This window comes from Strix uralensis, chromosome 7 (genome assembly GCF_047716275.1).
Source record: "Strix uralensis isolate ZFMK-TIS-50842 chromosome 7, bStrUra1, whole genome shotgun sequence".
Lineage (NCBI taxonomy): Eukaryota > Metazoa > Chordata > Aves > Strigiformes > Strigidae > Strix > Strix uralensis.
This window is the reverse complement of record NC_133978.1, coordinates 20,106,180-20,117,959: the sequence shown is the minus strand read 5'-3', so window position 1 is coordinate 20,117,959 and position 11,780 is coordinate 20,106,180. Positions and strand designations below refer to the sequence as shown.

The 11,780-nt window shown below is 46.3% G+C and overlaps 1 protein-coding gene across 2 annotated transcripts in view; it reads left to right on the top strand.

The window, feature by feature from the left end:
• Window positions 1–2,248: 2,248 nt before the first annotated feature.
• The window catches only part of TLL2 (tolloid like 2), a 45,292-nt gene continuing 35,760 nt past the window's right edge, over window positions 2,249–11,780 (top strand). Inside the window, exons 1-5 of one of the 2 annotated variants that reach the window (XM_074874750.1) lie at window positions 2,249–2,309; window positions 5,948–6,118; window positions 8,155–8,272; window positions 8,695–8,873; window positions 9,163–9,268. In XM_074874750.1, the coding sequence (XP_074730851.1) occupies window positions 6,013–6,118; window positions 8,155–8,272; window positions 8,695–8,873; window positions 9,163–9,268 (509 nt within the window). In that variant the 5' untranslated portion in view covers window positions 2,249–2,309; window positions 5,948–6,012. Of the gene's footprint in view, window positions 2,310–5,947; window positions 6,119–8,154; window positions 8,273–8,694; window positions 9,282–11,780 lie in introns of those variants that run through there. The other variant, XM_074874751.1, reaches the window with a different exon arrangement.

Here is an 11,780-nt window from a genome sequence, read left to right as displayed (position 1 = left end):
GAAAGCCCAGGAAACCTGGAAGTTGAACAGCTATAGAAAAAGGAGCTGCCACCTTCTCTCTTCCCCCTCCCCCATTTTCCAACCATTTTTCTGTCCCTTTCACTGCATTTTCTTCTGCTGTCCCTGTCCTGAAGGTCCTCTTGCTGCTGGATGATGTCTTAGGGCTCCTTCCCTCCCCACACTCAGCGGCTGCTGGTGCTACATAGAATTCAAATCCAAGACTGCTGGTCCTCCCTTGGTGGGACAATCAGCAGATCCCTGGGTGATTTTATGGTAGGGTGCAAAATCGTTAAGCACTCTGAACTTCTTATTCATTTAGGCATTTTTAAGAAACTGAGAAATACCACAGAAAACCAATACTGTGAAAATAGCTCTGCTTCTTTACCCTTTTTGAAATACTTAGCCTCTCTGAGTTTTGGGGTTGTTTTGGTTGGTTGGATTTTTTGATTTGCTGTCTAGTATTGGGGGAGTTCATTTAGAAACAGGCATTTTAGGGGAAGTTGAAGATGATGATGGTGGGAAGAAAGATTAGAAAATATGTTGTGAATAGAAAAATATACTTACACAATCAGGACAGAAGATGCATAATTCAGGGTCTTTCCAGTGCTTTGAAAACTGCTTTGATTAAAACAGTTATCCATGAGCTGCCTGTGAGCATTCAGAACTTCACTGTGTCTGGCACCTTGCTAGCACAGTAGCCAAGTGAATATGCAGTGGAACTTGGTCCTTCTCCTGTGTTACCCTGTTGTGATTCTCTCTTATGTGCTGCTCATGGGAGGGTTGTCTGTAGACCTTAGGACTGTAGGTACCAGGGTGGACGTAACTGTGCTAATAGAAATCAGGCTTCAGTGGTAACATTGTGTAAGGGAGGGAGATCTCAATTTGCTTCCTGCAGCACAGGTAAGTTTGCACAGCTGGTATTTTCCTTTGTAGTGGGCAGAACTACTCTGAAGTCCTTTGAAACAGAAGTGTGAACAAGTTATTGTTTTAAATCGGTTTCTGGCACTGGGTGACATTTTAAATCTTTTTATGTAGCAGAATGGATCCAGTATTGAGGGAAGATCCTATTTCTATGTCATACATCAGAAAAACTAAAATCTAGTACTGGGCTATTGTCAAGTATTGTGGTACTTTAATGGTCAAAACACCAGTAGGGGCTATAGACAGGGGTCTCTGTCTCCATTCCCTAGCAGTGACTTTTCTGGGGAGCTAGGATCTCTCCCTGAGTCTTCATCTTATGGTAGAGGATTCTGGATACACTGAGCCCCCTCAGCCCTCTTGGTGTGCCAGATAGCCTAACCTGGTGGAGTCGCTTCTTCGGCCCCTGAACCCTGCTGCCAGCAATGCTCTGCTCTAGCACACTGAGAGGCAGATGAAGCAGCAGTGCTGTCTGGAGGAGAGTGTTGGGCACAGTGCCATGGAACTGCTGTGGTTTCTGTGCCCAATAGCTGTGACATCAAGCGGTCAGATCCCTCTCCCAACATGTTGGTGTCTTGTGCATCATGGGAGTATCATGAGTCTGTTTTCCATGAGGAAATAGAAAAGCCAGGCAGGGAGGTACTCAGAGTGGGACCAACCAGTTTTGTTTTGGTGTCTGAGCTGGAGGGAGCCACCTCCATGGACAAGATGGGGACCTCTCTGTGCCTGGCAGTGCTGTTCCAAAAGGAAGGGGTAGCTGGTGCTGGATGAAGCACAAGAAATACCCAGGGGCTAACATGGCAATTCTTCCTGCTTTGATAACCAGTGGGTATTAGCATCACAGAGAAGGACTTTTATTTTCAGATTAAGCTGAATTTAGACCAGATGTATGAGTTGATAAGAATGTATTTGAACGTAAATCATTCTTGGCCTTGACAGTGTACCTTGTAATTTTGAGATTTAATAGTGATACTTACAATTGCTACCATCCTCCTTGTGTAGCTCCTATTCTCAGTAAATGGCCATGGCGTTAGCCTTCCCTAGAAGAGACTTTGTGCCTATTCAGTATATGGGGAAACTAAGGCACAGGGTGGTAATGAGTTGCAAGATGTCACTGTAGGCTAGGAACAAATCCAGGAAAAGAGCCCAGCTTTATCAGGCTCTTAGTCCCCACTCCCTGTACAGGGAAAGCAACCAATTTTTGTGGCCAGCAGACCCCCAAATGACATCACTGTTAGCTGCTGTCCTTCCCATGTCAGAGCTCTGGCAGCCAACTCACCAGGAGATGTCTCTGCTCTTTTTTTATTTTGCAGGAGGCCTGGGAGAACAGTCTCTTGTGTCAAGTGAGAACGCCACTTCAACCGGTTGTAGTAACAAAGCAGTTAAAAAGGGTAATGTGGTACCCCACCCAGACCTTTGGGTATCTTTTATTTACTTTTTTATCCCCTGTAAAACTGCGTTTTGTCCTGTGTACATGTGTGTGCCTCTGTGCCTAGGAGACCAGCCCTGCCCAGGCATCTGCATTTGTTGCTGTTGGTGGACTCTCTGCAAGGGTGGGTTTGCCTTGTATAGTGTAGTGGGTTGACCCCAGCCAGCAGCCAAGCACCCACACAGCTGCTCAGTCACTATCCCCCTCCTTCAGAGCAGGATAGGTGAGAGAGAAGGGAAAGCAAAAGTCAGAAAACACTGGTTGAGATAAAGACAGTTTAATAAGTGAAGGAAAGAGGGAAAAAACTAAAACCAAGGGGTATAAAGTCAATTGCTCACCCCCATCCACAAGCAGACCAGTTTCTGAGCAATGGCTACCTTTGGAGACAAAACTCCACAGATTTTATTGCTGAGCATGATGACATATGGTATGGGATATCTATTTGGCCAATTTGGGTCAGCTATCCCAGCTGCATCCTCTCCCAGCTTCTTGCCTATCCCATGTCTACTCACTTGGGGAAGTGGACAGGACTCAGTAGAGTGAGAAGAAGAAAGCCTTGATGCTGTGCAAGCACTTTTCAGCAATAGCCTGAACATTGGTGTGTTATCAGCACTGTTTCAGTCGCAATTCCAAAACATAGTACTTTATGGGCTGCTATGAGGAAAGTTAACTCCCTCCCAGCCAGACCCAGTGCATACAGGTAGCCATAACGCTATCACAGGGATGTTTCAGTTAAACCAGTTTACGCATCTGTTCACCTGAAGCTATCACTCAGGCCAAGTTTCACAGTTGGCTTCTCCCACTCATATAGGTAGGGTATTGATTACAGGATCAGTCCAGACCTGTGATCTTACAGGCATTCCCACAGGGTTGCCCTGTTCTATACAAGATGTGGGCAGGAGGGGCTGTTGTTTCCCATGTATAGACAGAGGCACTGAGTCAGAGAGACCATGCAGCAGTTCAGTCTGTGGGGGAGACGTTTGCACTCATGGCTGCTGTGTTCATAGCCCAGTGCTGTATTCCCTCATTGGAGCTGCTTATGTCTCCTGAGGTGGTAGCAGGCCTGAGACAGTGGAGCAGTGGACTTGGGGAAGCACTTGGAGGAGATGCTTCTGCTTGCAAAGCTGTGTTGGTGCTTCTGGTGGCCTGTTTCCACTTAGACATGAGCTGTTTCTGCTGTTGGTGTAAAGCTGGGCTGTCTCTGCTGTCCAGATGAGGCTAAGAGACTCCTGAGTGAGTTTCAGAAAGCAGCAGGGACTGTTTCATGGCATGTCACAGATGTGGAGTGCTCCCTGGGATGTGGGCAGCGTAAGGTGTCTTGCACCCGCAGCTGGTGTGGGTGTTGTTCATCATGGAGGGAGGGGGTGGATTTTAGAAAGAATCTCAGTTGTCCCAGGCTTAGCAATAGTACAAGTCAGTAAGAGAGGGTTTATCCAGGTACTCTAAGCATTAGCAAGGCTCCCTGGCTTTATCTTTCACTGAAGAAACCCTCTCCATACATGCAACTTGGTAGTGGCTGTAAGCAGTGCTTCAAGCATGCTGTCCAGACAGCATCTGCTGCCTGCTTTCCCCAAGTCCCTGCTAGGAGGGTGTGTCAGGTCTCTCCAAGGACTCACTGCAAATTTAAGTTGTTAAAGGCAGAAAATTTTATCAGGAATTAGGAGCAGTCAAGAGTTGTTGCAGGACTGGTGCAGAGAATTCACCCAAGGTGTGTTGCTGGCAAGGAATGGAAGCATTGGTGGCACAGAAGCATACACCCAGGGTCCTCTGTGCAGGTGCAGGAGAGTGCGGGGCAGATGGCTCCTCACTTGGCTTTGCTGGCAGGAGCTGTCTGTGTGCAAATCCATGGAGATTTTGGGCAGCCCCAGGAGCAGTCTGTGACTGGGAGACAGGTGTCCACAAGACTACTTCTCTCTAGAGACCCTCTCCCTTCTTCCAGCTGTGGCCCTTGTAATGCCACAGCACTACCTCTTTGGGTAGGTGTACGCAAAGAAGGGGAGGATGGTTCTTACTTCATTGGGGAACACCCAGCCTTGGAGCATCTGCCTTCCAGGGTCCATTCCTTCCATCCTCCTGCACTACCTTAATTTCCTTCCCATTGTTTTGATCCCCTCGGCCTTGACAGTAGTGGTTTGCTTACTCGTGCTTCTGCTGGAGGGATGAATGGGAGAAGAGACTCTCAGCAACCCCTCTAGTCACTAAAGGAAGGTCTTGGCAAGGCTTGTGTTTTTTCATAACCCAGCAGCCCACCTCCCTGACTTGGGAAGCAAAGCTGTAGCTGGTCTTGCTGATTTCCAAACAAATCACAAGACCACAGCTGGAGCTTAGATCCCTCCTCTTGGAGCTTCAGAGAGGTCCACAGCACTGAGGAGCCACTGCCAGCAGTGCTGCCTCTTGAGGTGAGAAGGGAGCTCCCTCTGGTGTGATCCTTTAGGCCAGAATTCTCTGTAGGGCCAGCACTCTCTGCAGGTGTTGCAACCCCTGTACTCTATTACTTCTTTGCCCAAGTCCAGCTGATGTGTTGTCTGCGTGATGCAGGTAGCTCATCTAAGAAGTGGTGTCTATGCAGTTTGCTACACATGCTAGTAAAGCCCAGCTGGACTGTGGCAGCTTTGAGAATTTGGGTCACCCATGGCACAGCAAATAGGGGGTGAACAGCCAGGAAGCTCTGAATGGAAGATATTTTCTGCTGGGTCAGACCCACACCACATTAAAAGTGCAGTTCATGTAGGCATATCCAGTATCCAAGCAGAGCTGCAGTAGCACAGATGCAGGGCAAGGGGCAGGGTCTGCCTAGAAGCCCGTGTGAATCCTCACACAGGTTTTATGGTCAGCACTGAGCACCACACAGCCAGGGCTCCTCTGCCTTTTCAGCAGGAAATGAGACACATGTCCTGCTCTCCCTTTTGTATTTTTTCTCCTTTTCATTAAAATGAAGAGATTCAGCATGGATGGAGATTTGTGCTAAGTATAGAATGCCTCAGCTTTTCCACCCTGAGCATCCCTCCTCCAGCAGAGACCATCTGATCTGTATATATTTCCAAATTACCCTATACTTAGCATGTGAAAACACTTTTATGTAATAATTTTCAGCCTTGAGTATAGGTTTCAGTCTAAGGGGCCTGTCCTTTTCTTCCAAGGCCAGCTCAAATGAATAGTTGTTGCTGTTGTGAAGCTAGCCCCAATAGAACAAACCTTTCTCTGCAGATCTGGATGAGTTGGGCAGGTTGAGAATATACAGTGATGTCTGGGCTTGTTTGACCCCCCTCCTCCTGTTCCCCTTGTTTAAGTACTGTGTCCGCATCTATGAAGTTGCTGTTGGAGAGAGTGGCTGATTAGAGACAGGGGGTGTGTCCCTTTACACCTTTCTGGAAGAATGGGTTTGGCATAGTGTGTATGGAGGCTCCACGACAAGAAGGGCCAGGTTGCTACAGATTAACTGTCTCTAAGTCCCAAACAAATCACTGGCAAATCTGGCTATGGCTTTTGGTTTGGATTATCATCTTGCTTTTTCTGTTTTTCTGAAGCTCTGGGGTATTACCTGAGGGCTGCATGTGGAACTAAAGAGTATTTAAACAGTGTTGCCACTCTGTTTTGCAGATGGCAGACAGAACACAACGCTTGTGAGGAGACCGAAGAGGAAGGAATATAAAGATGAGTCTGGGATGGGTACACACTCCTCTCTCAGAGTACGCCGGGCCACCACATCCAGGGCTGAGAGGATCTGGCCAGGGGGGGTGATCCCCTATGTGATCGGAGGAAATTTCACTGGTCAGTAGTGAAAACATTGCTCCCTGTTTGCTCAGGGGTGAGTGCCTCAAAATGTGTGGGAAATCTCGGGAGCACAGTTTTCCCACAAATGGCTCAGGTCCTTGGGAGCCTCTCTTCTGAGGCAGGGTGGGCATGTGGTTGTACAAGGAATTGTGCACTGTGGAAGCCTGAGACTGAAGAGTGCAGTAAGATGGTTCTTCTGTTGGAGTTCAAGAAGTAATTGGGTGACTCGGTTACTTTTCTTGGTTGCTTCAGGGTCCAGCACCTGTGAGCTGTGCTTTACCCCCTGTGTTTCCAGAAAGGAATCCTCTCTGCTGTTGGAAGAGCAGGAGCAGAAGTACCCTGGGTTGCTTTCTGAATCCCCACTCAGAGAACTTTCTCTATGCACTCTGCTTCCTGATCTGCTGTTTTCTGGGCATCAAACTTCAGGGTCTCCTGTAGGTGTGTGAGGGGGAGGAACAGTGAGCTGTGTCCTGTGGTGGATGAGGAGCTCTCCAAAGTATCCTTTTTAGGATCTTTATGACATCTCCTGGGCATTGTCCAAACTAAAATGTCTCTTGGGGTGCAGCAGATTTCTTTCAACAATCTCACACAAAGCAGATGGACAACTTGCTCTGATGCCACCTCTCTGTAGCTCAGTGGTTCCCCATGGAGTTGGTTTCCTTGACTCATGGATGACAAATGCTGTGTGCCTCACTGGAGCCAGCTCCTTCCTGTGTCCCCCAGGCTGCCTCCACGATCTCCCACTTAGATCCAGCAGACCTTATTCCCTTGGGCTGTCATGATGTACTTTGTCCCAGCACCCACACTGCTGCCAGGAGTCTGTGAAGCCCCAGTGGAAGGGTCTGTTCACCTCCTACAAAGGGAGGGACATCCTGCAACCTGGCAGGATATTGAGTAGCCTACTAGCCACAGCTGTCCCCCCACATTTGTCAGAGAACAGCCGTCCCCATCACTCAGGGTCTCATGAGAGAGTCTTTTCTGTGTTGCATGTGTCCCACTTTCACAATCAGTCCAGAGTAGGTAACACCATCCTTCCGTTTTGAAGAAATTCTGTGTAAGAAGCAGCTCTTGCCATAGCACTGTTCTATCTTGTGTTCATCTTGGTGTTTTCCCTCAGTTTAATCCTACCCTGGAGCTCCTCTCTGTATTCCTTGTGCCTTTCTGATGTACTTCTGGCCTTTCTCCACTCTCTAGTTCCCCTTGAGAGTGGCAGCTTGCTCTGCAGCCCTGTGTGTACCAGAGGCTATGCTGGTAAGGCCGTACAGTAGGGAAGCCTCCTGAGGCTGTCTACAGCTCTGGGCCATCGTTTCCCAGCTCTCTGTCTGACTGTTGCTGCTGAGTGACTACTGGAGGTACCCCCCTCCCTGGGGGTTTGTGGCCAGTATGTTTGGTGGCCTGTCTTCTTGCTAGCATGAGACAGGCATAATACCCTACTTCTCAGTGTCTCTGTTCAAGTCCTAAGCTGTCCCTCAGTTTGAGCACAGAGCAGCATTGTATCTCTACGCCTTCTTATACTGCCCTGAGACTGCCTCTAGCTCCTATATAGTTTTTTCTTCTAATTTTAAAGATAAACTACCTGGCAACAACTTTGCCGTAGTTTTGAGGAGCGTCTGTAGGACTCATGAGATTCCTGGGTCTTGAAAGATGTGTGTGGTCATGTTACATTGGGTCATGAGAGCAAATTTGGCACACCACTGAGTAGCTGGTGCTCAAGATCAGAACACTCAGCATCTCTGCTAGAATGACTTCTACCTAGTGAGGTGAAATTTCTCGTATGCAGAATTATTGATGTGCTTAACCAATTTTGCTACTTGTTTAATTAGAGCAATTAATTCATCAAGCAGAAGGAGAGAAAAGGATGATATAGTAAGTTAGTGCTGTAGTTGGAAGTGGGTCCCAGATTCCTAGAGGTGTCTACAGGTGTAAGATTGACCGTTGGAAAGATTGACTGTTCCCTATCTAGATGAAGTCCTTTAGCGATTTTCCTGAAAGTCAGGCCTTCACTGTTTGCTCCTCTTGGATGTCTTTTTCAGGAACCCAAAGAGCTATCTTTAAGCAAGCGATGAGGCACTGGGAGAAGCACACTTGTGTGACATTTGTGGAGAGAACTGATGAAGAGAGTTTCATTGTGTTCACGTACAGAACGTGTGGGTGAGTGACACACACATTCCCTGCAGCTAACTGCACTGCAAACATCCCTTTCATTGACAAATGTCTTTGTAAGTCTAGCTCTGGCCAGAATAGACCAATGGCTACGTGGGGGAATGTGTCACAGAGATGCATCAGGTCACTTCCTGTAAGAATTACCAGGATAAACTAGTATTTGCTCAGAAGTTGCTAAGCCTGTCTGGCTTCTTTTTCCTGCGATAACACTTAAGTGTATATATGCATTTTTATAGATATGCACTTACATGTTTTCTTTATACATACACACACATACACATGTAAATACACAGAGTGTATGCAACTGCTGGCCTGTCCTGGACCCTGCCAGACGCCGTCCTCCATTCCTATGTCTCAGACTTCCTCAATTCACTGATGTGCTGCATGGGTTTGTGGGTTTTCTTTTGCAGATGTTGCTCATACGTGGGTCGCCGAGGAGGGGGCCCTCAGGCTATATCCATTGGAAAGAACTGTGACAAGTTTGGTATTGTGGCTCATGAACTGGGTCATGTGGTGGGTTTCTGGCATGAGCACACACGGCCTGACAGGGACCAGCATGTCACGATCATCAGAGAGAACATACAGCAAGGTAAAATAGCACTTCAGGTTATTCCACCTGGCTTTTGGGTGGGTGGACACCTTTCTTGATGGACTTGTGGAAAATCCTAGTGGTCTGTGAGCTGGGATGGAGAAGAAGAAATATTGCAAGTCCTTGCCTAGAATAATAGTCAAAATAGTTGGGTGAATAGAGATCCAGCTAGAATTGTTGCAACATAGGAATATATATCACTTTCATTCTAGGCTCCCAGAGGTGGAAGGCTTTTTTTTTTTTTTTTTTAAAGTGATTTGGTTTTTTCCCTTTGTGTTTGGCATCACAGGTCAGGAGTACAACTTTTTAAAGATGGAAGCTGGGGAAGTGAACTCACTGGGAGAGACCTATGACTTTGACAGCATCATGCACTATGCTAGGAACACATTCTCCAGGTGATAATCCAAGGTTACATGTCCTTAGGACTGTTTTCAGTAGTTACAACTGGCTCTGTGGGATACATGGAGCCTAGAAGGAGACCTGTGATCTATTGCAGAGATGTGGCAGTTTCAGTGAGCTCTGCTGAATTGCAAAGCTTGAAAAATATTTGGAAAAGCAAGGTGGGTGAAGAGAAGTATGGTGGACTCCTGTTTTCCCCTCCCCACTATATTCACCCAGTGCTGATAATCTCAGAGACCTTCTAAAGCCATGTTAACATGTTTTGCAGCCTTTCCAGGCAGCGTATATGTGTGTCTGTGCCTATCTGCCCATGTGCAAGGAGGGTAATGCTAACACCAGCTTTGAATCTCTTGGTTGTCCAGCTCATGCTTTGGAGTCATAATTGCCTTCAGAGACCCTAGCAACTTTGCAAGGGGAGAATTTAAACTCAAGATTGTGATCTTTAATTGCTTGGGTATTGTTTTTAACCATTTAAGCATGTGCTTTAGATCATGGCCTCTGCAGCTTTGTGATTCTGTGGTTTTTGGTCCTGTCCTGTCCCAACTAACTGGCCCATTTCTGTGTAGGCTGTTTGCCCTTGACTCCCATTTCATTCCTTCAGATGGAGCCCATTTTCTGATCAGACAGCTCTAATGGATAGAGAGGTGAAATGAACATAGTTATTTATGTCCTGGATTTGGAATGAGAGTTACTGGATGACCAGCTTCATTTTGCTGCATTATTTGAAGCTTTTTTCCATAAATCCCACTATTGCTTCTTCCCAAGATCTTTCCTTCACTACATACAATGAGTAAAGGGGATGGGAGGCAGAGCACAAATATTCAAACTCTTGAGAACTTTTTGTTGCAAAAATTAAAGGTGTCTTTGCGATTTTTTTTAAAATTTCTTACTACCCAGTTGTATGGAAGTGTCAAGCCTATTGTTTTGTGCTTTTGTTTCTAAAGCTTCACATCAACTAGGGGAAAATTATCAAACTTGTGAAAAGCTGCTTGTTCTGGCAGGAGGAGATGGTGGCGGGGCAAGGGTGCTTTGCAACTTTCAGAGATTTCTTTGGATCAAATACCCAAAGCAAACAATTTTTCTTCCCTTGAGGTATCTGCTAGACCCTTCCAGCATTTGCTAGACTCTAAATGGTTAGAATTGTCTTGCACAAAAACAGGATTAAGTTATTACCGCCATTTATATTGTAGATGCCTTTGAGTCTGTGTCTCTTGAAAACCAGGGTCCTTCAGAACACTGCTAGGCCAAAAAGGGATAAAAATGGCAAGAGTCCTTCTAAATTTAAATTGGTGCTTAATAGGATTTTTAAGTCTGTTTTCTTTAAGCCCTTTGTCTCTGTGACCCACCCTCACCCCAGTAGCAGTCTTTGTGCAGTAATTGAACTGAGCACTAAGTGCCTCTGTGGGCTGATTGTGCTCTCACCGTAAATAAGCAGTGCTGGGAACAGACTTTTACTTTACCAAGACCTGTCTTGACATCTGCTTCCCTGAGGGAACGATGCTTACTTTGACCAATCAGTAGAGATTTGTGAGTGTATGCATGTCTCCTTCCCACCTTACCGAGTTTTGTGAGTGCTGGCCAATTGCAACCCATAGAGCCCATGAAGATAGTAAGTTCCAGCAAGTTTCATTAAGATCAGTGGCTAGGAATGGGAGAGCGCCCTGTGTGACCCTGCAAGAGAAGGGCTGTAGTGGGTGTTTTAATACATTAGCAGACACCAGAATGTCTACATAGAAAAAAGATGGTATGAACACCCCACCAGCGGAGATGGGGTGTGTGAGTGAGGAGGAGGTAAAGGACACAAAGACATGTCTGTGACTTAGTGTCTTAAAGCAACTCTTATGTGGCACTTAGCTCAACCTTATTGTTTACAACTCCTGTGAGTATTGATGGTGGCAAATCATATGGTGTTTGCAATGGTCAAGTGCTGCTGCAAATCCTGGGCCTTTTTTATTCTAAACTTTGTACCTAGGACAGAAAGTGACAGCTTTTCTGAGACACAATGAGTCCTAGCAATGGAAATTGTTTCCAGTGGTGCTTTTGAAATTTGCTGTAGGAGTCACTCCTCATTTTCAGTTCACAGCAAGACTGACTTCTCGTCTGTGGCTAATAGGAATAGGAGGATGGCACAAGAGACTGTAATGATGGCAGTTAACAAGTTTTTACCATGGGAATTTCTGTTCTTGTCTATGTCACAAAGTTGCCTGTTTTGCAGAGTGTAGCTGCAGGTTTTTATTTCCTGGTGCATTCCTTACAGATGTGGCAGCAAATTAAATTTAATATTGCTGGCTCATTAAACAATTTCTTTTACAGCTGTCAAGACCCATAAATGGCAGCTTAGCAATAAGGAAGTTTAAACCTCTACAGAGCCCTGAGCAAATAGTGGGTCACCTTAATTCCTTAAATCATTAAGTCTCTTGCCAGCAGACATGGCAGCACAGCCCGGAGTTACAAAACATAGCCTCTGCAAAGCTTGTGTTCAAATTAGGATGCAGGTAGCACTGCCTG